At 37.5% G+C, this 25554-nt stretch overlaps 1 protein-coding gene across 3 annotated transcripts in view; it reads left to right on the forward strand.

Annotated features, from left to right (window-relative positions):
- LOC150108341 (dynein regulatory complex subunit 11-like) overlaps positions 1 to 25554 on the forward strand; it is a 455807-nt gene that overhangs the window by 119064 nt on the left and 311189 nt on the right. For all 3 annotated transcript variants that reach the window (XM_090390703.1, XM_090390704.1, XM_090390705.1), the window contains exon 6: positions 18607 to 18678. In XM_090390703.1, the coding sequence (XP_090246829.1) occupies positions 18607 to 18678 (72 nt within the window). The remainder of the gene's footprint in view (positions 1 to 18606; positions 18679 to 25554) is intronic.

The raw sequence follows: 25554 nt of genomic DNA on the forward strand, positions 1-25554 counted from the left end.
TTATTAATTTTAGGTAAAAGGCAGGCCAAGTCTATATGTGATTGCCCTTTTCTAAATCCATTTTGTACTTTTAAAATAAAGCTTTCAGAATATTTTATTAGTTTGTCATTTAATATTCTGCTATATATTTTAGAATATGTAGCAGAATATTTAGAACAGGAATTTAGAATACTTATACCTCTATAATTTTTAGGGTCATCTTTACTACCTTTTTTCAAGACAGGGATCACTACTGCTTTTTTTTCCATTCTATTGGTGGATTACTTGTTGAATAGATTTTATTTAAAAATAATAAGAGTCTTTCTTTGACCCTTATTGCTGCATATTTATATTTATATTCCTGCATATTTGCGAATGTATGTAATGAATTTGAAACAAAAACTCAGAATGGTTTAAGTTAAATGGACTGCATTCAAATAGATGTAGTGTCAGACATGGAAAATGGAGACATATAGAGAATAAGAGAGAATGGAAAAGGTAGGATGAAGTGAGTGTGGCTAAAAATCAGAGAGAAATAGGTAATCATAAGAAGCAGATTGTAGGACAGGTGGATACAGGAGTAAAAGAGTGATTGTGGTAGAGCATAGCAACAAAGCATGAGAAGGAGGGTAAGGAGCAGGGAAATGACAATGGCCAAAGCAGAGTATAATGATGGAAAAGATTGACAAGGTGGAATGATCAAATAATGCACAGAAATAATAATGTAAGCATAAATTCTGAGATTTGACATGCACCATTATGATTTTATACTAATGCAAAGAATATCAGAAATTAGAGTTATATTAGTAATAATACTGATTGGGTCAGTGTACCCAAGGATAAGAGTTATAAGTGTATCTTAGTTAGCTGAGATGATGAGACTGCTTCAATGACATCTTCAACCTCATATCCAACAATCCATTTAGTTGTGCTATCCTGCTCCACAAGTAGACTCAGATCATTTGCTACATTAACTTTTGACCCTGTGCTTTCTCAGAAAACAGTAGCATTTCTAAATGCCCAACACCAAATCCATTCAAATGCAATCCATCAACTTTGAACTATTTCAACTTTCTTTCAAATTTACTCCACAGATTTACATATTGAACCCCCCTTTGCCTCACACAACTCAGTCATCTTACTATTCATTGCCTCTGTTCTTCTTTCAGTTCACTGTTGTCGTATCTGGACAACATGCCTGCAATTTTCCCAACAACACTATTCTTTTTTACTTACTGCAACAACTTCTTCAAGTCCCTATCAACATTCTTTTTTTCTCCCAACTAAGTTATTTGTGCCCATTGCTACTACTAATTTTGACACACGGTCTTTCCTTTTCTGCAGTGCATCAGTTATTTTTCATTTTTCCACCAGGAAAGCATGTTTTTTGTGCTCTTGATTAGTCATCACACACCTCTAATGATCAAGTCCTCATACAATGATATACGACTGTCCTTTGACTCTTTCTTCATAACACTAACTTCCTCCTCATTATTATTATTATTATTATTATTCGTGACACCTCCAAGGAGTCCAAAGACTCATCGCGGGAGGACACTATTGTATAATTCTCCGTCTTCACCACTACATCTATCATCTACATTAGCACCATCTACTGCCCACCACCACAGCTAGTATTTTTTTGTTTGTAAATTGCGTGTGTTCTGAAGGTCCGATTTGTCTGTATGCAGGATGAAAAACCCGAGTTTTGGGAGAAAAAATCCTGCCACCTCCTTATGAGATCGGCTAACTCACCTTCGATCGAAAAAGTCCATATAAAGATTCCTTCCCTCATAATAAGAATCGAACTTAGGCCTTTTCCAATCGAATGCCACAACATACCATCATTTTTCCAATTCCGCTACGGAGGCGCTTATCATCCGCCAATCTCTTCTTTTGATGTTTAATATCCTTTTCCAGATGTTTCATTTCACTTTTAATTTTCACTAACTCTTGCCTCAGTACTTTTACTATGTCCTAACACTTGCTCCCATTTTTAATCGCTCTAATCTATCAAGGCACTTTTCACATACCCTAATGGTATCCTTCTTCTCTTTTACCCAAACAGTCCCCAAATCTTTCACATTTTCAGTGCATACACATAGCAATTTTTGTAGGCATCCACTGCAAAAAATCCAAGGCACAGGTGGATCTTTGTACCGAAGCTGTATGTGCTGCCAACATGTGTGTTTCTTTATGGGTGCCATTTTCAGAATCATTATGAACAAACAAGTAGCAAAAAAACAACAATATAAACAACAAAAAATTCCACAACAACAACATTACTGAAGGACACTTGTATTCAAACTGAAAAAAAAAAATGCAGCACAATTTGCAATAAAAAGCCACACTATACACTAATTAAAAATATGTTTTTTTAACATATCTCAAATCTACCACTATGTTCACTTGCAACACTTCTATAATTTCTATTTAATAATAATGTATATATTTGATGCAATGGATTTACTCAGCTATGTGACATAATTAAATAAATTTAACTAGAAGCCGAGAGATAAGAAATATGTATATGTATATATATATAAAGTTAGGAATAAGTTATTGTTTTTTTTATGTTTTTAATTAACTAAAAAAAAAATATATATATATATATATATGCTGGTCTGGTTGGCCGAGCGGTTAGTGTATCTGCTCTCCAGCCAAAAGGCTACATGTTCGAATCCTGCCATGGGCATCAATTATTATTATTATTATTATTATTATTATTATTATGTGACACCTCCAGGGAGTCCAAAGACTCATTGAGGGAGAGTGTGCCAACAGCATCAAACGATTGAACCCCTTCCAACTACTAACTGCGCTCAGACTTGCTTAACATTTTGTGAGTCATTAGTAGCAGAGGCTCTACCAATCGACCAACTTTTGCTGGCATGTTTGTGATTGTCTGTGAAAATACTAGTGGTGGTGGTGGTGGTGGTCAGTAGGTGGCATTGGTGTAGATCAGTGGTCTCCAAACTTTTCGCTGTGAGAGCCACATTGGGTACTTCAACACTGTTCAGCTGGCCATAGTAAAAAAAAACTCTAGAACTAGATATATGCGTTTTATTGAAAGCAGATAAAAACTGATAACAGAGTATGTGAGATTAAATTATTGTATATTAATGACAACGAACACTATCAGCAAATTCTATCATTTTTATCACAAATTATAATAAAACCATTAATGTGAATGATGTAACTGTGTTTGTTTTTTTAAAATCTTATTAAACTCGGGTTCAAATTTTGAAGTGCTAATTACAAGTAGCGATTTCAAATGTGCATCAGATAAATTTGCCCTGTATTTTGACTTGATATATTTCATTCGGGAAAAAGTTTGTTCACAAAGATACGTTGTCCCCAAAATAGAGATAAATTTACAAGCAAATTTCTTCAAATTTGCTTGTAAAATTTTGTAAAATTCAAATTTTTTTTCTTCATTAGTCCATTTTAACCGACCTTTTACAGTCAGAAAGACCGTAACTTGGATTACGGTTACTTTTTGCTATTCGGGAATATATTTTGAACACAATTTTAATTAATGCATTTGAAATCTATCAACACCCTGTGTTTTTTTTTTATGGATTCTTATTGAAAAATTAATCTAATTGGCGGGCTGGATAAAATCATATCGCGGACCACATCGGACCCGCAGGCTGTAGTTTGGAGACCCCCCCCCCCCGGTGTAGCCAGGGGTCTCCAAACAGCGAATTTAATTGGCGAATCAAGTGACTTCTGTTGAGATTTGTGCTAGATTCTTTTCTGTAATACAAGTGTCCTTCAGTGGTTGTTTTTGGAATTAGTTGCTGTCTCTATATTGTGTATTTTTGGTTCCCGAGAAGGTGGGGTTGGAATCGGATGCATAACGGTGGAAGAGAAGAAGAAGTTAACATAAGTTTTCATTATTTAGATATTTAGTATACTTAAATATAAACTAAATTAAATTAATAAATTAAATTAAATATAAATATAAATGCAAACATGAAATTTAAGAGCCTCCATAGCTCAGTCGGTATTGACAAAGCCCTTTGTTCGGAAAGACCTGGGTTTGATTCATGTCCATGATGTGAGGAACCTTTATCTGGTCTCTTCTGATTAAAGGTGAGTTAACTGGTCTCATACAGAGGTAGAGGGTTTTTTTCACCCAGAAACTCAAGTTTTTCATCCCTCAGAACAGGCAAACCGGCTCGTGAGCACACACACACACACACATAGATCTACAGTCATAAAAATACATACTTAATACCCTCATTAAGAGGGCTGAACCAGTCCTAAGGGATAGTGGAGGAATGGGGGAACCCCATACGAATAAAAAAAAGAGGGCGCTAGAGTCGCCGAAGAACATGGCAGTGGATTTCAGCTGTGCTGCAAAAAAAGTACTTTTTTAATTGGTGAATAGAGTGACTTCTGTCGAGATTTGTGCTAGATTGTTTTCTGTAATACAAGTGTCCTTCAGCGGTTGTTTTTGGAATTAGTTGTTGTCTCTATATTGTGTATTTTGGGTTCCCGAGAAGGTGGGGTCGGAATCGGACGCATAGCAGTGGAAGAGATGAAGAAGATAACATAAGTTTTTATTATTTAGATATTTAGTATATTTAAAAATATGTTTTTTACTTATAGTTAACTTATTCTTATATAGTTATAGTTATACTTATAATTATACTCACTTACAATTATTTAGAGTTTAGTTGTAATAGTTCATCGACACTATTTTGAATAATGGCAGCAGTGGCAGCTCCAATTGGAGCTGCCACCAAGTCCTCCCCCATTTAAGGACTCCATTTTGCGTGACATAATAAGGGATTTTGTGGCATGCGGGACTTGTGAAATGTAGGCATCCTGGTGATTGTTTATGTGGCAGGTGAGAGAAGGGGGGAAATACGTATATGCACAAAATGCAGGCAACGGAAGGAACTTGGTGAGTTAGAGATGATTATAACTGACTCTGTTGAGTCAGAGGTGGGGAGATTCTCCACATAGAGAGATGAGTGGTATGATAGAAGGTGAGAATAGCAAGAGAAATATGAATAAAAAACAAGAGTGGGAAGTGTGGAAAGGTTGAATGATTGTGAAGTTTTTAGAGATGGTCTCAATTGGGAGAATGAATGGCAAACAAGAGTGGCTGACTTGCAGAGAGAGATAGATCAGCTGAAAGAGCAGGCAGAATGTCTAGGGACAAGAAGTGTGAAAGATGAGATTAGGTGAATGCAAGGTGAATCAGGATAGGAGTGAAAGAGAGTTATGAGAGTTATGTGAAAGATGAGGTTAGGCGAATGCAAGAAATGAATGCAAGGCGATTCAGAGTAGGAGTGAGAGAGTTATGGGAATGTTAGAAGAGGAGAGAATAGGAACAGTAGAAGAGAGGGAATGAGAGAGAGAGTTATGGGTATGGTAGAAGAGGACAGAATAGGAACAGTAGAAGAGAGGGAATGAGAAGAATGCGAGGGAGTGCTGGAACGAAGGATAGAGTGATATGGGGACTCAATGATCTGAGGTGTTAAAGATAGGATGCATGAGGAGTGTTTGCCTGGGGGAACGATAGAATGAAAAGGTGGATGAAATGATTGTGATGATAGGAACGAATGACTTGAGAGGCTATGTAAATTGAGAGGCTATGAGAGGCAATGAGAGATATGAGATTTTTGCTTGAGGTTGTACAAAGAAAACAGAGAGGAAAGATACTGTGCTTGTTGCCTAGGTTATGATAGTGATAAGCTGAGCATAAGAGCAGTAATATTGAATAGCATAATAGCTAGAATGTGTCAGAAGAGAGGATTGAAATATGTGGATGCTTCGAGGGCGTTAGAGGACAGTAAGGAATTGTATGCGAGAGACCGCTTGCATTTGGATGAGGAAGGAGGTAGACATATGGAGAGATTGCTGTTTTCTGAACAAGTTGGTGTGTCAATGCAGGAAAACTAGAATATCCAGAGTGGATGGTAGCAGGGGGTGGCCTCTTGTGGGAATGGGTGCTTGGGAGAAAGGGGACGACATCAGGGAACGCTGAGCCCAGTGGAGTCTAGAGGAATATCCGGAATAAAGGAGAGGAATTGGTGGCTCTGATAGCATCAGCCTGGCCAAAGATTATTGGGATCACTGAGATGTGGTTGACAGAAGAAGATATAATAACAGGAATAGAAGTATGCAGGGTGCAGCATTTTTTGGCAGGATAGGAAGGGAAAGAGTGGTGGTGGCGGAGTATTGCTTATAATAAGTGACGACATGTCCTCTAAGAGTGGAGGCAGTGGCACTAATGATTTTGAAAGCATATGGTGTGAGGTAGAGGTGGGCAAGACAGGATATTTCGTGGGGGAGTTGCTACAAACCAAGGAGCACAGAGGGTGGGAACTAGGAGATGTTTAGACAGCTGAGCTTTGCCAGTGCAAGAAGAATGATTGTTATGGGAGAGTTTAACTGCAGCAGTATAAAATGGGGAGAGGAAAATGCATGTAGCAATAAGGGAATAGAAATTCTAGAATTCTTGAGGGACAAATGTCTTAGGCAACATGTAATAGAGGGAACAAGAGGTTCAAGAGTTTGGATTTGGTTATAGCATCAGAAGAGTTGATAATAACTGAGATGACATCTCTCCAACTTGTAACACCCCACTTGGGAGATGAATAGACATGCAAGAGTATCAAAGAGATGGGAACGTATGTGGAATTATAAGGCATGTGATTATAGTAGTCTTAAATATCAATTTGGGGAAGTCTCATGGAGGGAGGAATTGGAAGGCCAAGGAATATCATTAGTGCTTCGGAAATTGTGAAGGAATATTTGTTAGCAGCAGTAGTAAGGATTTGAAGGAATATTTGTTAGCAGCAATACTAAGGATTTGAAGGAATATTTGTTAGCAGCAATAGTAAACTTCACTTATTCCACAAGTAAAGAAGAGGACACAATTAGAGGACTGTGAAAAAGAGGCTATGGAAGAGATATAAGGAGACAGGTGAAGAGCAGATGCATGAAGAATATAAGAATATAAGATGCATGAAGAATATAAGAGCATGAAGATAGGACAAGGAGAGTGACTAGTATTGGAAAGAAGGCAAATCTGGAATATGAAAAGAGATTGGCCCTAAGATGCAAAGAAAATCCTAGGGAATTTTTTAGCTATGTGGCCAGTAGGAGGAGAAATGATTGTGGAAGAATGACATTGTGGGATATAAATGGGAGTGGAGTGACTGATGCAGAGGACATAGTGGAATTGTTCAATGAACACTTTATTGGAGTATTTCATCCTGGAGGAGTAAATTTTAATACTCGATGTTTAGAGGTGCAGGAAGAGAGGGTGTTCCAAATATTGAATATTCTGCATGTCAGTAAAGCTATGGGACTGGATGGTATTTAACCTTGAGTTTTGAGAGAATGTGCTAAAGAACTGACAGCTCCTTTGATCTGGCTTTTCAATGAAAGTCTGGCTATACGAAAAGTACCCAGGGAATGGAAGGAGGGTAAGATAGTGCCATTGCATAAGTGCAGCAGTAGACTGAAAGTGTCTAATTTTAGGCCAGTTTGTGTGTTATCAGTAGTCATTAAGATCTTGGAGAAATTAGTCAGGGACCGTATACAGCATTGGGAAGATGAGAGTAATGTTATCTGTGAGAGTCAGCATGGATTTTTGAGGGGTGCTTTTGTTTTAATAATATGCTAGCCTTTTATAATAAAGTTACAAGAGCAGTAGATGAGGGAAAGGCATATATTGCCATTTTTTTTGATTTTGCAAAGGCATTTGACAGGGTGCCACATGATAAGCTGATATTTAAGTTGCAGCATGGGTCTGGATGTCAGGTTGGTCACCTGGATTCAGGATTGGCTGTCCAATACGTATCAGAGAGTTGTGTATGGTGGGGCAGTATGAAGGAGGCAGAAAGTTACAAGTGGGGTTCCGCAGGACTGTGACAGTACTGGGACCTATATTGTTTAACCTTTATATCAATGATATTTTCAGTGGATTGTAGGGTTATATTCAGTTGTGTTCAGATGATGTGAAGTGGAAAAGGTTATTAGTAATAGTGCAGATGTGGTATAGCCCTGCAGGAGGATTTGAATAAACTAGACAAATGGGCAAATGAATGGGGCAAATGAATGTCGGTTTAATGCAGCAAAGTGTAAGGTCTTGAAGTCTGGGATACATCAATGGGAGGCTGCATATGCAATTGGAGGAAGGAGTGGTGACAAGAGATCTGGGGTTGATGATTGCTAGAAACCTGAAATATAGGAGGCATATTACAAAGGTGGTGAAATAACACAGAGGATTGCTGCAATACTGAGAAGGACGCTGACCTGCAGAGATAAAAGAGTTGTCATTCCATTGTATAAGACCCTGATCAGACCACACTTAGACTATTGTTCATAAATTTGGGCCCCAGGATTTGAAGGGGATAAATTAATTGTGGAAAGGATATAGGGGCAGATAACAAAGATGGTTTCAGGACTGCACAATGTTGGTTATGAGGATTGGCTGAGGGAATGTGGACTGCAGATTTTTTTAGATAGAAGAAGGAGAGGTGATATGATTGAGACTTTTAAACTGTTGAGAGGTGGTTACAGGGTTGACACTGGGGAGTTCTTTTGCTAGGTTGAACAGCGGGAAGGAGTGATGACAAGGGACCATCCCTGGAAGTTACAAAAGGAAGCTGTGAGCAAGAGGATGAGGAGTGGTTTCTTTGCATGGAGGTTGGTTGAACCGTGGAATGCATTGCCTGATAGAGTGGTGAGAGCGAAAACAGTCAGTGAGTTCAACGAGTGGTATGATAGATTTTGTGTTTCCTAGGAAGGGCCTCAAGCAATCTGTCTTTTGACTCCATTAAGGCCTGAATAATAATAATAATAATAATAAAGTGAATTTTCATCCATTTTTATAGTTTGTTATGATTATGCCAACTCACAGTATTCCAGTATTGAAACAAATGTTTATATGCTAATGTAAGGAGTAGTAGAAATAAGACAGCTTAGTTTGTTACATTGATTGATGAAGGAATCACCGTTTTCTGGTACCACATACAATGAAGACAAAAAGAAACTATGTTTTAATTCTACTAGTTTTGTGGAAAAAAACTTTGTTTCACTTTATCAAGAAATATTACAAAAATTAAAACTACAAGCAAAGTAATAACAGTTGACATTTCTAGTGAAGAATACTGTATTTGAAAATGTTTAAACAATGGAAAGTGTGCAATCGCTGTTGTGAGATTAAGGAAGACCAGATTAGATGTAAAATCATCGCTTGTTTTTTTTTTTTTGTTGCACTGTAGAGAATACGTCATCATTTCAGCTGATTCTTTGAATGTTCTTGAGTGAAAGCAGTAATCAATGTGGATCATGTGGATCCAAGAGGGTGCTAGTGGGTCAAGCGCTACGGACGTGTTTTGAAGAGCTCCTGATTCAAGTTTTACTAGGAATATATAAGTATATATGCGTAATTGTTTAAGTAAGAGCGGCTATAAACGTTGTACGCTACCGATATTATTAGTGTGTTTTTTTTCTTGCTTAAACTAAATACGAAAACATTAATATTAGACCTAGTAACCTGCAGAGAAAAAAAAAAAATGGCGGCGGCATTGTCATTCCATGATTTTAATTTGGATTTCAGTCGGTTCGTTAAGTGTGAGGTCTGTTATATGTATTCCTTCGATTACATAAATGATTTGTGGATGTTTAGTGCGGATGGAAGAAGGGTGTGCGCGAAATGTGACCTGAACGAGGAATTGATGAATGCGAATATGAAGTTGATGACAGAAAGTGCTATTACCGATTGTGTCGCAAGTGCACGTTTGAAAGAGAAGGATGGTGAGAAGACAGCCGAAAAAATTTTAAAAAATCAGGAAAAAAGAAAAAGAGCGATTTGACAACCGTAATGGATGTTAAAAGGCAGGAGAGTGAGGCGGAAAGAAACAAAATTGAGAGAACGAATGAAAGTAGAAATGGCGTGATGCAGAAATCGCAAGTAAAAAAAATCGAAAGAATGAATGATAGCGAAAAAAGAATGACTGATGGCGAAAGTTGGACCCATGTTGGAACGAAAGTACTGAACCAAAGAAAGATGAATGACAGTAAAAGTGAGAAGAATGATCGCGAAAGTTTGACGCATGTTAGTCCGAAAGTACTGAAACAAAGAAAGATATGTGAGAGTGAAAGTGAGAAGAATGATAGTGAAAGTTGGACGTATGTTGAACCGAAAGTACGGAAACAAAGAAGGATGAATGAGAGGGAAAGTGAGAAGAGGGGGTCGAGAGTTAGAAAGTTAGAAAGATTTAATGATAGAGTGAATGTGTCACAAGGTTCGGAAGGTGAATTGGATTGGATGAAGCAAGAAATGAAATGGATGCGGAATGAAATTAAGAGAATTCAGGTCAAAACTATTAAAATAAATCATGATGGCATGAAAGAGTTAACAAAAGATGAGCGAGTGGCGTTGTATGGCGACTCCATTATTAAAGGTGTGCTAGAGGATAAAATGCACAAGGTATGTTTTCCAGGAGGTAAAATGAGTAGAGTGATTGAGGCATTGAATATGAGGCGGGAACTAGCAAAAGAGTTAATTGTATTAATTGGTACAAATGATTTGAGAGAGAACAAAGAGCATGTCAAAATGAATGTCAGGAGACTGCTTGGAAAGATAAAGGAGAATAGTGTGACAGGAAGGGTGGTCAGTGTGTTGCCTAGGTATGATTGTGGTGAAATGAGGCGGAGAGCAAGGATTATGAATGATATTCTGGCTGAAATGTGTGAGGAGATGGGAGTACAGTTTGTTAATGTGTGGAATGAGTTTGAAGGACGAAGTGAGCTGTATGGGAGCGATGGACTGCATTTGAGTGGTTATGGTGTGAGTCGCTTGGAGAGACTGCTGCTGGAAAGTGGAGAAGTGAATAGAGAGAATGAATCAGATCGAGAGGGGAGTGATGTGGAAGAGCAGGAGAGTAAGACAGGAGAGATTGAAGGAGTGGAAATGAATGGGGAAGTGAGTGGTATGAGTATAGAAAATGAGAGAATGGGTGTGCAAGAGGAGCAGGGAGACAGGGAGGCTCAGGGTGGACAGGGATACACAGTGTGAGAAAGGTGGATGCTCCAAGAGGAGGTGAGAGCATGTGTAGGCAGGAAATGGGATGATCAGGGATCAAAAGGAAACAGATGGAATTGCAAAGGGTTCTAAAATGAAGAAGAAGAAAGGGAAATGGCCCCAGTCCAGCATGGAGAGATCACATCGAGTGAGTGGTATCAGTGGAACTAGCTGTAGATCCAGAAATGAGTTGTTGTGTTTGTGTACCAATGCTAGAAGTATAAGAAACAAGGCGGATGAAATGGTTGCACTAATTGTGTCTGTGCACCCAGAGATTGTCGGAATAAGTGAGACATGGTTAGATGAGGATGACATCCTGACAAGAATAGAGATGGAAAGGTATGATGTGTTTCGTGAGGATAGAAGGGGTAAAAAGGGAGGGGGAGTGCTATTCATGATAGAGAAAGAGTTATGTCCATACAAGGTAGAGATGGAAGAGGGAAATGGGGCCAGTGGTTTTGAGGCAGTATGGTGTGAGATAGAGGTGAATAGAATCAAATACTTGGTGGGATGTTGTTATAGACCTGGTAATGTGGATGATGGTGATAGTGAAATGTATAGTCAAATAACCAAGCAAATAAGAAAAGGGTGATCATTATGGGTGATTTTAATTATGGCAATATAGACTGGAATGAAGAGATAGCACCTGGAAGTAAAGAAAATGAGTTTCTTGAGTTTTTGAGGGATAACTACCTCAGACAGTATGTAACAGAGGGCACAAGAGGATTAAGGGTCTTGGATTTGGTCATCTCATCGGAGGATGTAATTATCAATGAGGTATCAAATCATCCACCAATTGGTGAAAGTGACCATGAGGTGATTACTTGGGTGGTTGCCAGCAGTGCAAGGACCCCTGTGAAAAAAGGGTATATGTGGAACTACAAGGTGATTATGAAGAGCTCAGGAGACAGCTTGCAGGTGTAGCATGGAATGAGGAGTTAGCTGGAAAAGAGATCAATGCAGCTTGGGGGATTTTCAAAAAATATTTAGTGGATGCAATGTCTAAATATATACCACGGGTGAGAAGTTTAAATAAGGTAGGTGTGAGATGGATGAATAAAGAGATTAAGCATGCAATACAGAGAAAAAGGGCATTGTGGAGGCAGCATAAGAGAAGTGGAAGTAACCAGTTTCATGAAGTCTACAAAGACCAGGCAAGGAGGGTGACTTGGTTGGTGAGAGTAGCTAAAGAGAGGTATGAACAGCAATTAGCTAATGAAGCTAAAAAGAATCCTAGGGAGTTCTTTCGATATGTAGCCAGCAAAAGAAAGAATGATTATGGAAGGATGACATTGATTGGAGGAAATGGTATAAAGACAGCTGTTGCAGAATGTGTGGTGGAAATACTTAATGAGCAGTTCATAAAGATCTTTCAATCTTGTGAATGTGACTTCATGGAGAGATTAAGAGCAGTTGATGATGGGGAGGAGAGACTGACTGTAAGTGAGCAAGAGGTGTTTGGGGAGTTGAGTAAACTAGATGTAAATAAGGCTGTGGGACTTTAATATATCACCGCGTATTTTGAAGGAATGTGGCAGAGAGTTGACACCTGCCTTGACATATTTTTTTAATACGAGTCTTGCACTTGGTCAAGTCCCTAAAGAGTGGAAGGAGGGCAAGATTGTGCCACTTCATAAAGGAGGTTATCGAACTCGAGCATCAAACTATAGACCTATCTGTGTGTCAGGTGTTGTGGTTAAGTTGTTGGAGAAGCTTGTGAGAACTAGGATCCAGAGTTGGGTTGACAACAATGGTATAATCTTTGATGGACAGCATGGATTTGCTAAAGGGAGGTCGTGTTTTAGTAATCTACTTACTTATTACAATAAAGTGACTGCTTCCTTGGACAGAGGATAAGGATACACAGTAATATACTTGGATTTTGCAAAAGCTTTTGATAGAGTACCTCATGATAAGTTGACAGTCAAAGCAGAGCAGATGGGGTTGGATATTAGATTAGTGCATTGGTTTGGAGACTGGCTATCTGATAGGTATCAACAAGTTGTGTATGGGGGTGCAATATCCAGGAAAAGGAAAGTCACTAGTGGAGTGCCTCAGGGATCTGTTTTAGGGTCATTACTATTTAACTTGTATATTAATGATATTGGCGAAGATTTGGATGGAGATATTCAGTTGTTTGCAGATGATGCAAAGTTGGGACGAACCATAAAGAGTAGTGAAGATGTTGTGCCCTTGCAAGAAGACTTGAATAAATTGAGTGATTGGGCAAGCAAATGGGGATGTGAGTTCAATGTTGCAAAATGTAAGGTTTTAAAATTTGGAAAACAAAGATGGGATGCAGAATTTATGCTTGGTGAGAATATATTGTTGGAAGTAGAGGAAATAAGAGATCTGGGAGTGATAGTGGATAAGGATCTAAAATTTAGGGGACACATCACCAAAATTGTGAAGACAACACAAAGACTTCTGGGAATGATGAGGAGGACACTGACGTGTAGAAGTAGGGAGATTCCTGTTCCATTGTATAAGGCTTTGATTAGGCCACACATGGACTATTGTGCCCAGATTTGGTCACCTGGTTTTCAGAAGGATGAAGAGATGTTGGAAAGGGTCCAAAGGCAACTGACTAAGGTAGTTTCTGACCTCTGGAATGTCGAGCATGAGGACAGATTGAAAAGATGTAATTTGCAGAGTCTAGTGGAGAGAAGCAAGAGGGGAGATATGATAAAGACCTACAAGTTGGTAAGGGGTTGTTATAAGATCAATGGTGGAGAAGTTCTACAGAGAATAGTGGGAGATCAGGGGAGAACCAGAGGTCATCCCTGGAAACTGTATAAAGAGGGTGTGAGTAGGGGAGTGAGAGGCAGGTTTTTTTAGTGCAGAGTTGTGAATGATTGGAATGCCTTGCCTGAGTGTGTGGTGTCTGCAAGGAGTTTGAATGTGTTTAAGACCCGGTATGATGAGATGTGTGTGAGATAAGAGGACCTCCTAGATGAGTCTTTGACTCCATGAGGTCTTGTTTAATAATAATAATAATAATTTCATTTTGTTGCCATTCTACTGGATGTTTTGTATCTGATGTATGTGCTACCAGCCTGATTTATGCTTTCATTCTCAATGTCCTTGATGTGTTCTGATTGGCATATCTCCCTAATTTTCCCAATCTACACAGGACAGTATTCCAGTTTGTCCTGTGTAGTGTAGCCCACAACTGCAACTGATCTTGTAGATGCCTAGTTTTTTAAGTATCAGATGTGTTGATTTAGGAGGTTTCAGATGATTGGAGATTTTGTTGATTGGGTAGAAAGTGACTTTTAAAATTTTTTGACAAAGCAAGCTTGTCATTTTATCCATGATTGATTGTACATATGGGAGAAGCACTGCTCCTTTATATTCTTGGTTTATTTGTTCTGCTGTTTGTTTTGAAGTCTAAGATAGAATTTTTTTGACTAATATTCTGTTGTAGTCATTTTTGGAAGGACAGAATTAAGATGCTGTAGCACTCGGTTTATTTTACCTATATTTGTGGAAATTCTGTAGGTTCTATCACTTAACGAACAGATGATACTTATTTTTTGTGCTGTTTGGTGATGAGAAGTTACATGTGGATAACATGATGTGTTACTTGGTTTCCTGTAGACTGAGAAGTTGAGAATGTTTTGCTCTATTTCAACAAATGTATGAAAAACAGTAATGTATCCAAAAATGGTAAAGACCTATTTCTTTCTAATTCAACTGTGAATTTGATTTGAGGATGGATGTTTTTCAGGAGGGTAACAAAATCTTCTAATTGGGTAGTAGAACTGGGATAGATGATAAAAATATCATTAACGTGTTTTTGTTTTTGTTCCTTGATGCTGGAGAGCTATTGTTTTAAACCACTTCATGAATAGGTCAGCTAACATAGGAGAGAGAGGAGTGAGCCTATTTTTTTGAACAGAAAGAAGAATTAGCTATGGGCTTTACCCTCTTATCAGGGAATGCATTGCTGATTGTGAAATATTTAAGCATATTGGTTGGTCATGTAAAATGTTGATTCTACTGTTAGATTTTAATTACAGTAATGTATATTAGAAGGAGGAGGAGATAGTGTATGGGGACAAGGAAAGTGAATTTGTTGAATTTCTGAGGGATAACTCTCTTAAGCAGTGTGATAGAAGCAATTCAAGGATTTAGAGTGTTAGATTTGGTGGTATCATTATAGGATGTGGTAGTTAATGAAATATCAACACTGCTTCTGGTTAGTGAGAGGGATTATGAAGAAGTACTCGTTTAGGAAGTAGTGAAAGAAGAAATGTTTACTTTCAAAAAAATATATATGATAAATTAGGTGGGTAATTATTAGAAGCTCTATAGTCAACTAGCATTAATACATTGGGTTAATGAGCTGTAGAGAAGAGATGCTGATAGAGCATGGAAATTGATAAGACAGTCAAGATGTAACTGAATAAATAGTGTAGGAGTGAAATCAAGTAAGGAGTTTTAGGAAAGGAAATATTATGGAGGAGGTACAAGATAGCTGGTGGGGATCAGATGCATGAGGATTATAAAGTGCAGGCTAGGAAGGTGACAGCATGGTCAAGAAAGAAAAAGTGCACTATGAGAGGAGATTGGCCAATCAGTCCAAGATTAACTCAAGGGAATTCTTTCCCTGTGTGGCAAGCTGTAGGAAGAAGAATAATTATGGCAGCCATATTTACGAATTTAAAAAATACGAATTCCACTCTGGTGGATAGTTACGAGAGTTCCTAAGAAGTGAAAAGTTCTCAATCTCGACCATAGATGGCAACACTATCGGCAATTTTTTTTTTTTCTAAGTTGGTACAACTGTCATAAGTATCCATGTGAAATTGCAAGTCATTCTATCAAGTAGTTTGGTTTATACAGCTGCCTGAAGCAAAAGTGTTGTCTGTATCCCTTGAAATGGATAAAATCGAGTATCGTGCAGTTATAAAATTCTTTGTAAAAGAAGGGTTAGAAGGGTTAACGCCAAAAGAAATTCATTTAAAGTTCATAAAAGTTTATGGGCACTCTTCTCCTTCATTTTTGGCAATTAAGAAATGGCCTGCATAGTTTAAACATGGCCATATCAGCCTTGAAGATGATCCATGGGAAGGACGTCCAAAAAGTGTAACAACACCAGAAATCATCGATCAAGTGCACGATATAGTATTGGGTGACCGGCGAGTCAAAGTGTTGAAATTGCTGAGACTATAGGCATTTCAAAAGAACGTGTAGGATATAGTTTACATGAAGAATTGCAAATGAAAAAGCTTTGTGCAAGATGGGCTGTGCTTGCTCACAGCAGATCAAAAACTCACTCTCATGAAAATCTCTGAACAGTGCTTGGAGCATTTTAACAAGATTAAACTGATTTTGTGTGTTGATTTATTACTATGGATGAGACTTGGATTCACTATTACACACCAGAATCCAAACAGAAGTCAAAACAGTGGACAGAAGCCGGTTGTTCAGCATCAAAGAAGACAAAGTCGATTCCATCAGCAGGAAAGGTCATGGTATCGGTGTTTAGGCATTTTGTTTATTAATTATCTTGAAAAGGGTAAAACAATAACTGAGGAATATTATTCCGATCTTTTAACCAGACTAGATGAAAAAATTCGTGCGAAAAGACCCGGTTTGCAGAAGAAAAAATCATCTTTCATCAGGACAATGCACTTGTCCACAAAGGTATTATGGGAATGGGAAAATTAAAGGATCTGCACTATGAATTGTTGGAACATCCACCCTATTCCCCAGATTTGGCTTCCTTTGACTTCTATCTCTTCCCAAAACTAAAACTCTTCCTCGCTGGTCAGCATTTTTCTTCGAATCAAGAGGTGATAGTAGCTGTAGTGGGATATTTTGCAGATCTTACTGAGAACTACTATAGGGACTGGATAATGGCACTGGAGCATCATTGGAATAAATGTATTAGTCTTAATGCAGATTATGTTGAAAAATATAAATAATTTTGAAATTATAAATTCGTTTTTCATTGTTAGGCTGAGAACTTTTCAGACTACCCTCGTATGGTAGCAGAATAATCATTGCAAAGGATGTAGTGGAGTTATTTAATAATAATATAATCAGTGTATATCACACTGGTGAAAGTGATGCTGTGCAAGATAAGGCTGTAGGAATGGATAACACATCACTACATATTTTTAAGGAACCTGCAAAACAGTTAACTATGACCTTGACCTGATTATTTAATGAAAGTCTTGCACTGGAAAAGTTCCTAAGTGAAAAAAAGGCAAAATAGTACCATTCCACAAGCATGATTCTAGAACAGAAGGTTCCAATTATAGATCAGTCTGTATATCTGCGGTTGTAGTCAAATTATTGGAGTGGTTGGTTAAGAATAAGATACAGAATTGGGTTGATGGACAGCATAGGTGCAAGGTATTGCATTTTGGAGTGCAGAAATTTAAGTCTGTATATTCTATTGATGGAACTGTACACCATAAAGTGGATGAGATTCAAGATCTTGAGAATGGTGTTAAACAGTGGACTGATGTTGTTTACAGATGATCTTGTAAGTATTGTGAAGACTGCATATTGCATTGCTGCTATGATATGGAGTACATACACTTGCATGTAGAGAGAGAAGGAGGTGGCTGTGCAGTATATATATAGCACTTATCAAAGAACAACTCAACTATTGTGCTCAGATTTGGTCATCAAGTCTTTTTTTTTTTGTGATGTGGAAACATCAGAGATGGTCCACAGATGAGTAACTAAAACAATCAAAGGTTGATCGATTGGTAGAGCATCTGCTACTGATGGCTCGCAAAAAGTTAAGCAAGTTGGAGCGCGGTTAGTAGTTGGAAGGTGATCAATCTTTCAATGCTGTTGGCACACTCTCCCTCGATGAGTCTTTGGACTCCCTGGAGGTGTCACATATAATAATAATAATATCAGGACTATGAAGTATTGGTTGTGGATAGAGGTTAAAGGAAAGTAAATTACAGTTTGGTGAATAGGAGGAAGAGAGGTGATTTGTTACTAATATTAAAGTTAGTTAGGAGATTTTACTGGATTAATACAGAAGACATTATAAAAAGAGTAGAAGGCAAGTGGGGAAGAACAACAGACCATCTCAGGAAGCTGTATAATGGTCGGGTGAAGAAGGGTGTCAGGACCCTGGAATGTCAATTGCGGAGAGGAGTAGAGAAAATTTAAATTGCTGCATTTAGTATAGATAGATAGATAGAAAAGAATTGATATGAGACATTTGAGTCAGTGAAGGGATCTAACTGGATTAATGCAAATAGGATTATACATAGAGTGGAAGTGGGGGGGGGAAGGCAATTCATGGATGTTGTGTAAAGATGTGGTGAAGAGGGGTCAGAAAAGTGAATTTTTTTACATATCGAATGATGGGTGAGTGAAATGTTGCCAGAATGTGTTGTGAATGCAAGGAGTGTGAATGAATTTAAGCTTCCATATTATAGATATGCTGCTCGCTGATTTAGACCTCCCACAATAAGTCCATTCACTCCATGGAGATTTGCTATAAAAATAATAAATATTCATTTTTTTGTTTTTACAAAATTATGTTTCTGTCTTTTATTTCTTGAACATTGAAATTTTCTATATTGCAGTTATGGAGAGGTGTCATTGCTCGCAGAAAAGTTGAAGAGGATAGGCTTAATGAATTACGTTTACTTGGAATGGTAAGGATACAGTTTTAATGGTTACATTAAAAATTTGCAGAATAATCTCTCCAATTTCAATCACCAGCATTAATAGGGAGTCATTTTACAGAGTATACACGTTTTGCTTTTTATATTTTGTCATAAATTACATTTGAGCCTTGGATGCAATCGTGATTTGTTTCATAAGTAATAGATGAAATGAATATTTTTGTAAAGAGAAGATAACATGGTCAACATGGATAACAAAACTTTAAATGAGTTATGTCTGGAGTAGTATGGAAGGATGGTGATCAGAAGGAAGGATAACTGAGCTCATAGATAAGGGAAAGTTAACATGATTGTGACTTCTGGTACTTCACACAAACTGTTTTTTTGTATACAAATGCAAGGAGTGTCAATAATAAGGGACATGAGTTTGTTGCACTTCTTATTCTTGTTCCATTGTGCCTAATGATAGCAAGCATAGTAAAAGTAATTTAACTGAGAATATCAGAGGAATTGTACCCAGAAAATGGAGATAAAAAAATAGGCATTGCATGTGATAGTCCTGTTCATCCTCACACTAAATAGGTGTGAGGGCGAAGTAAATAGCATATTATATATAATAGTTTCATATAGACCAATGTAAAGGACACAGTAATTGCAAAATGCTTAAACAAATTAGTTGAGCTCATAAAAAGAAGGTAATTCTATGGGGAATTTTAATCATATAAATATAGATTACAAAAAGGAGATAGTAGTAGAAGCAGAGAGAGAGTATGTGTGTATGTATCTTTATTATTTCTAGAGAATAACTAACTTAAGAGTCCCTTTGTAGCTTAGTTGATAATGATGATGATGCCTTAGGTTGAAAGACCTGGATTTGAATCCTATCTAGGACTTGGAGAACTTTTATCAGAAGTTTTCAACTGAAGATGAGTTAGCCAGTCTCATATCAAGGCTGCAGGATTTTCCTCCAGAAGCTTGGGCTTATTCATTCTGCAAAACAGGCAACTAGTGAGAAGGAACTTACAAATAACAGACAAATACACTATTCAGAGAAGATAAAGAGGTTACCATATCAGATCATTAGGGAAGTTTCTGAGATGCTATGACAATCTATTGAGCCTAGGACTTGGAGAACTTTAGGAGAACACATAAGGAAAGATGTGATGGAAACTACTGTAGGCAGCATATGATGAATCATCATCATCTATTTTTTGATATGTACTCTCAAGGAATGTACAGAGCACTATTACAGTTTACATTATTATCCATCTTTTATCAACAATTTTTCTCCAAATTAGTCTATTACTTGTCAGCACTCAAATATTTTCATGTCTAACAATTTGGTCTTCTACAGCACTTCTGATTGAGTCAATCCACTGCAACCTTGGTCTTCTTCTGGGTCCTTTCTCCTGCTGTTTTGGCATCAGAAACCTGTTTTATTTAAGTTCTATTTAAGTGACCATACCATCTTAGATTAGTCCTGCTAGCACATTCTTCAATGCTAACGGTGTCAAGTTTCTTTCTAACATCTTCATTTTTAATATAATACTGCCATACATGCCATCTGTTTCAGGCCCATAATTTTTTCCAGAACTCTAATATCAATGGTCTGTAATCTTTAATCAAGTGCTTTATTTCTAACCCAACTCTCAGATCCATAACTTAAAACTGCTTTAAACACACACTGTCTTATATACTGCTAGTTTGATGTTTTGGCTAATTTCTCTCTTCTTCCATATAAATTTAGTCAACTGTGTCACTATACCATCTTTGCTTATTCTGTTGTCTATTTCCTAATTTAATTTGCCACCTTCACTAAAAACTGTGCCTAAATAGCTGAAAGATTTCCCTCGTTCTATAAGTTCTCCATTTAGAATGCAGCTGAGGTTTTCTATATTCCTGCCTATTTTCATAGTTTTGGCTTATTATTGCTGATTTTCATGCCAAATTTGTTACAGTTGTTATTCAATTTAGTTAGAATATCCTCAAGATTTGTACTGGATGTGTTTAAGATAATTTGATATCTCCAGTTCTAATATCAGGTTTAATCCCACTTTCTTCCATAATTTGAACCATATACATGATAAATAAGAGTAGAGATAATGTGCATCCTTGTCTTAACATCAAATCATCTTTCTGTATTTCCTTCAATTCTAACTACCATCCAGTCATTCTCACTTCTGTTCTCTCTAAAATTATGGAGGTTATCAACAACCAATTCAATGAACCACCTAGAGACATACCAACTAATCAGTGACCAGCAGTATGGATTCCACCACTTGCCATCACCACCCTCTTCTGGACTCAGGTCATGGAGAAATTTGTAGAAACTCATGTGATTTCCCTCGACATTTAAAAGGCATTTTATTGGGTTTGGCACAGGGGCCTACTTAACAAACTGCCATCCTATGGTCTGCCTTCCTCACTCTGCAGCTGAATCACCAACTTTCTCGCTGGTCATTCACTACATGTCATGATGGATGGTTCCCTCTCCCCAGATTTCCCCACCAATGCAGGAGTACCCCAGGGTTCTGTTCTTTCACCTACTCTCTTCCTCTTGTATATAAATGATCTGCTCTCACAGACTACCAATCCTATCCATAGTTTTGCTGATGACAGTACACTCCATTCCTCCTTTTCATTTGACAAACCTTGTAGTGCTCAAGTATTAGAATCCTCAAGATCTACCATGATCAGGGACACGATCATGGTAGATCTTGAGGATTTTCTAGCTATATCACAGTTGGGCAAGGACAACATTATAGACTTCAATGCCATCAAAACTCAGTTCTGTTAGATTTCTTGCAAGGAAGAGCTTCCATCCCTCCCTCTTACCTTCAGTAATACTGAAATATCCAAACACAATCAGACTTCTCTTCTTGGACTGACCTGCAGCTCTGATCTTTCTTGGCACAACCACATTTCAACTATAACTTCTGCAGCCACCAAAAAACTTGGTGTACTTTTTTGCACAAGACACTACTTAAGACCTTCACAGCTGCTAACTCTATACAAAGCCCAAATCTGCCCAGTCATGGAATATACTGCTCCCATATTTGGGTTGGTGCACCAAAATCCTCTCTAAGATTGCTCAGTTCTATCCAGAACAGAAAAATCCAGCTAATTAACAATCCCTCTCTCTCTCTCATACCCACTTCAGTTCCTCTCTCACAAACAATCAATTTCTGCCTTTTGCTTTCATGGACAATCTTCTGGACACTATTATTCCTCCACTCTCCTCCAAAATTATTAAAACAAGAGCCACTGCTAACCCATACCCTTCTGCAGTCCATTTTGAAACTCACCGAACCAACTTCACTTACTCCTCTTTTATTCCATCTATAATTATACTTCTGTTCTGTCCTTTGGAAGAGTCTCCCCCCATTCTGCCTTACCCAAAGATTACAACTCTCAGCTGTTCAAGCAAAATATAAACAGATTCCTCCCATCCTCTATGCCTACACACAACACTAATGTACTATAGATCTTGTAGCCTTATGTGTGGATCAGACATATAACTTAAAAAAAAAAAAAATTAAAAAAAGATTGGATATGCTAGCCTCTTGGCCAACCAGGCCATCATTTTGTGAGGGATGTTAACAGAGCTCAGAAATTGGTTAGGACACATATGCCACAGACAATGTACAAATTGGTACAAATAAAATGGATGAACAATGAAATTACCAAGGAGTGCTGATAAATAAGTGGTTTTAAACGAGATATAATCAAAAATGCAGTGTGGCAATCCATTTGCCAGTTGAGTCAAAGGAATTATTTCTGCTATGGGGTGATGAATAAGAACATTAATTATAGAAGAGTGATAAGGTGTTTTCTGTTATACTTCTATGGTGAGCAGAAGTAAGATAATTATAGAAAGATGACATTTGAGAATGGTGATAGTGACAAAGTGATTACTATACAGGATGCAATAGAATTTTGTAGAATAATAATGCCATAATTTCCAGAAGAGCAGCAAATATTACATTTACTCAAAATGAATGAACCAGAAGTGCACAAGGTGATAAGTACCCTTTCTTTTAAATATGAAGGTGATAAGTAGGCTAGATATTCTTGATGATGTAGAGCTGGGTGATATATCACCTACCTGTTTTTAAGGAATGTGAAAATAATTATAATGAGGTATAAGGAACAAAGAAGAAACAGAACTTCTTTGTATTCAGTGAGCAATTTATCAGTGTATTTCAATCCTCATGAAGGCAATAACATGAGAAGCTTGGAGTGTAGAGAATATAGTGGAGGAGGGGCTAATGGTGAATGAGCAGTAGGTAAATGAGCAATTAATTAAGCTTGATGTTAATAAGGTAGTATTACTTGACAGTATACCACTGTCAAGTAATATACCTCATTATAACTATTTTCACATTCCTAAAAAACAGGAAGATGATATATCATCCAGATCTACATCATCAAGAATATCTAGCCTACTTATCACCTTCATATTTAAAAGAAAGAGTACTTATCACCTTGTGCACTTCTGGTTCATTCACTTTGAGTAACTGTAATATTTGCTGCTCTTCTGAAAATTATGGCATTATTATTCTACAAAATTCTATTGCATCCTGTATAGTAATCACTTTGTCACTATCACCATTCTCAAATGTTATTCTTCCTATAAGTATTCTTACTTCTGCATGTCTTGAAGGAATGCTGTAGGGAATTAACAGAACCATTGGCACACCCATTTACCATGATTCTTGCAACAGGGCTAGTCTCAAAGGAATGGAAAGTGAAAAAATTATTCCACTTCACAAAGGATGGGGAAGGGGTTAAGACTAAAGCTACATAGTCCAATCTGTGTGTCTGTAGTTGTTATTGAGGTGTTGTTAGAGAGGTTGGTGAGGACTAAGATTAAGAATTAGGTTGATAATAACAATATTCTCTATGATGATGTTATTGAGTAAATGAAAACCATGGATTTATTAGGGAGGTCATGTTTTAGCAATCTGCTTACATATTACAATAAGGTAATGAATCCACTACATAAGAGAGATGCATATACACCCAATATCCTTTTTTCTGGAACCAATCTCCATTTACATGGTAGATTGGTTCCAGAAAAAATCGTGTAAATGAAAACTGTGTAAAAAAGAATAAAGCACATATGAAAAAAACAGAAGAATGGTTGCAGATGTGAAAACCCAATACAAAGAATAAATTATTTTCAAACAAAACACACACACACACACACACACACACATATATACACATCTCTTAAAGAAAATAGTGTGTCACTAATAAAACAGAAATTCTAAAAGATCCAAATACGCCCACGCATATTTTTCACAGTGGATGCGTTGCGGAAACTGTTATATGCATGCACCGAGGGATGTGAAGGATCTGTGGACTGTTTGGCTAAATGAGAAGAATGAAAACGTCGACATATGTTAGAAGTGTCAGGATAGGCTGGAGCTATTAGGAATGGAAGCAGACGTCAGGGCCGTAGCGGATGAACTTCGGCAGGAGTTCGGGAAAATGAAAAGTGACCTTCATCTTTTGCAAGAGGGATTGGAGGTGCTCAATAAGGAGGTTCTAGAAATTAAAACTGAGTTAAATGGGTTGAATAGAGAAATTAGGACTATAGAGATTACTCTAGCTGAAGTAACTAGAAAAGGATTAAGTATGGGAAAGTCTTTGGTGATTGATGAAGTAATAAATAGTATTGGAGTCGTTGGGAGTCAACAGAATGAAAGCACAAGAGGTCTAGAAGAAACAAGATGTCGTGAGAGTGAGGGAGTAAGTAAAAGAGCATTGAGTAATGAAACTGGGAGAGTCATGCTGAACAACATAGAAAATGAGGCCCTGAGTGACTCTTGTTTGGATTTCAATGAAGTTATGAGTGGTAAAATATATGGCGATTCTATGATTAAGGGTATGGAGAGTGGTATACCTGAGGAGTGTTTGGCTGGTGGAACAATAGAGAGAGTGGCTTTTTAACAATAAAGAGAGGGCATGATGCAGAAAAGATGATAGCTATTGTGGGTACAACCTGAGTGGTAGTATAAATCGGGTAGCAAAAGATTTAAGAACATTATTGGATATCAAGAAGAAGAAAAGTGTCAATGGGAGGATATTGTGTGTGTGCTGCCTCGTTTTGACAATTATGAGTTAAGTAGATGAACAATGATAATGAATGATATGATTGCAAGAATGTGCAAAAAAAGAGGTCTGGAATTTGTTGATGTCTGGAGTGCGTTCGAAGGCAAAAGACAGCTGTATGCAAGAGATAGGTCGCATCTGAACATGGAAGGTCATAAGCGATTGAAGAAGTTACTGTTTTATGAACAAGTTGAAGTAATTGGACAGGGAAACTAAAATTGAAAAGGTTGAATGTAAGAGAGAGAAACTTAAGCTGTGATTGTATATTTGTTGATCCTTATTCGCAGAATAAATGGCAGAATAGAGGGGATAAAAATTGGCATGGGACTACTGAAATTAGTGACATGTATATCAGTTCTAAAGTTGGTACAAGAACTAAAGGGAATCTGCAATTTTTGTATACAAATGCAAGAAGCATTCAAAATAAGAGAGAAAAAATTTTGGCAATCTCACCAAAAGTTGTAGGCATTAGTGAAACTTGGATGTCAGCAGAAGATGTGGTCACTGGAATTGAATGTGATGGGTACAGTATTTTCGGGGAGGATAGAGAAGATAGAACGGGGGCAGGAGTACTGTTGATGATAGCTGATGAGTTGCAGCCAAAGAAAGTAGTATATCAAGATGATAGTCATGTGAATGATAGTACATTTGAGGCGGTCTGGTGTGAAATAGTGACCAACGTAACCAAATATACAGTTGGTTGCTGCTATAGGTCAGGGGGTCTAGTGGGTGATATTGAATTCATGCATCAGCAAATTAATGCAATGAGTGCACGGTTAGTGATTGTTA

This window comes from Typopeltis vanoorti, chromosome 3 (genome assembly GCF_054136105.1).
Source record: "Typopeltis vanoorti isolate ZY-2024b chromosome 3, IOZ_Tvanoo_1.0, whole genome shotgun sequence".
Taxonomy (NCBI): domain Eukaryota; kingdom Metazoa; phylum Arthropoda; class Arachnida; order Uropygi; family Thelyphonidae; genus Typopeltis; species Typopeltis vanoorti.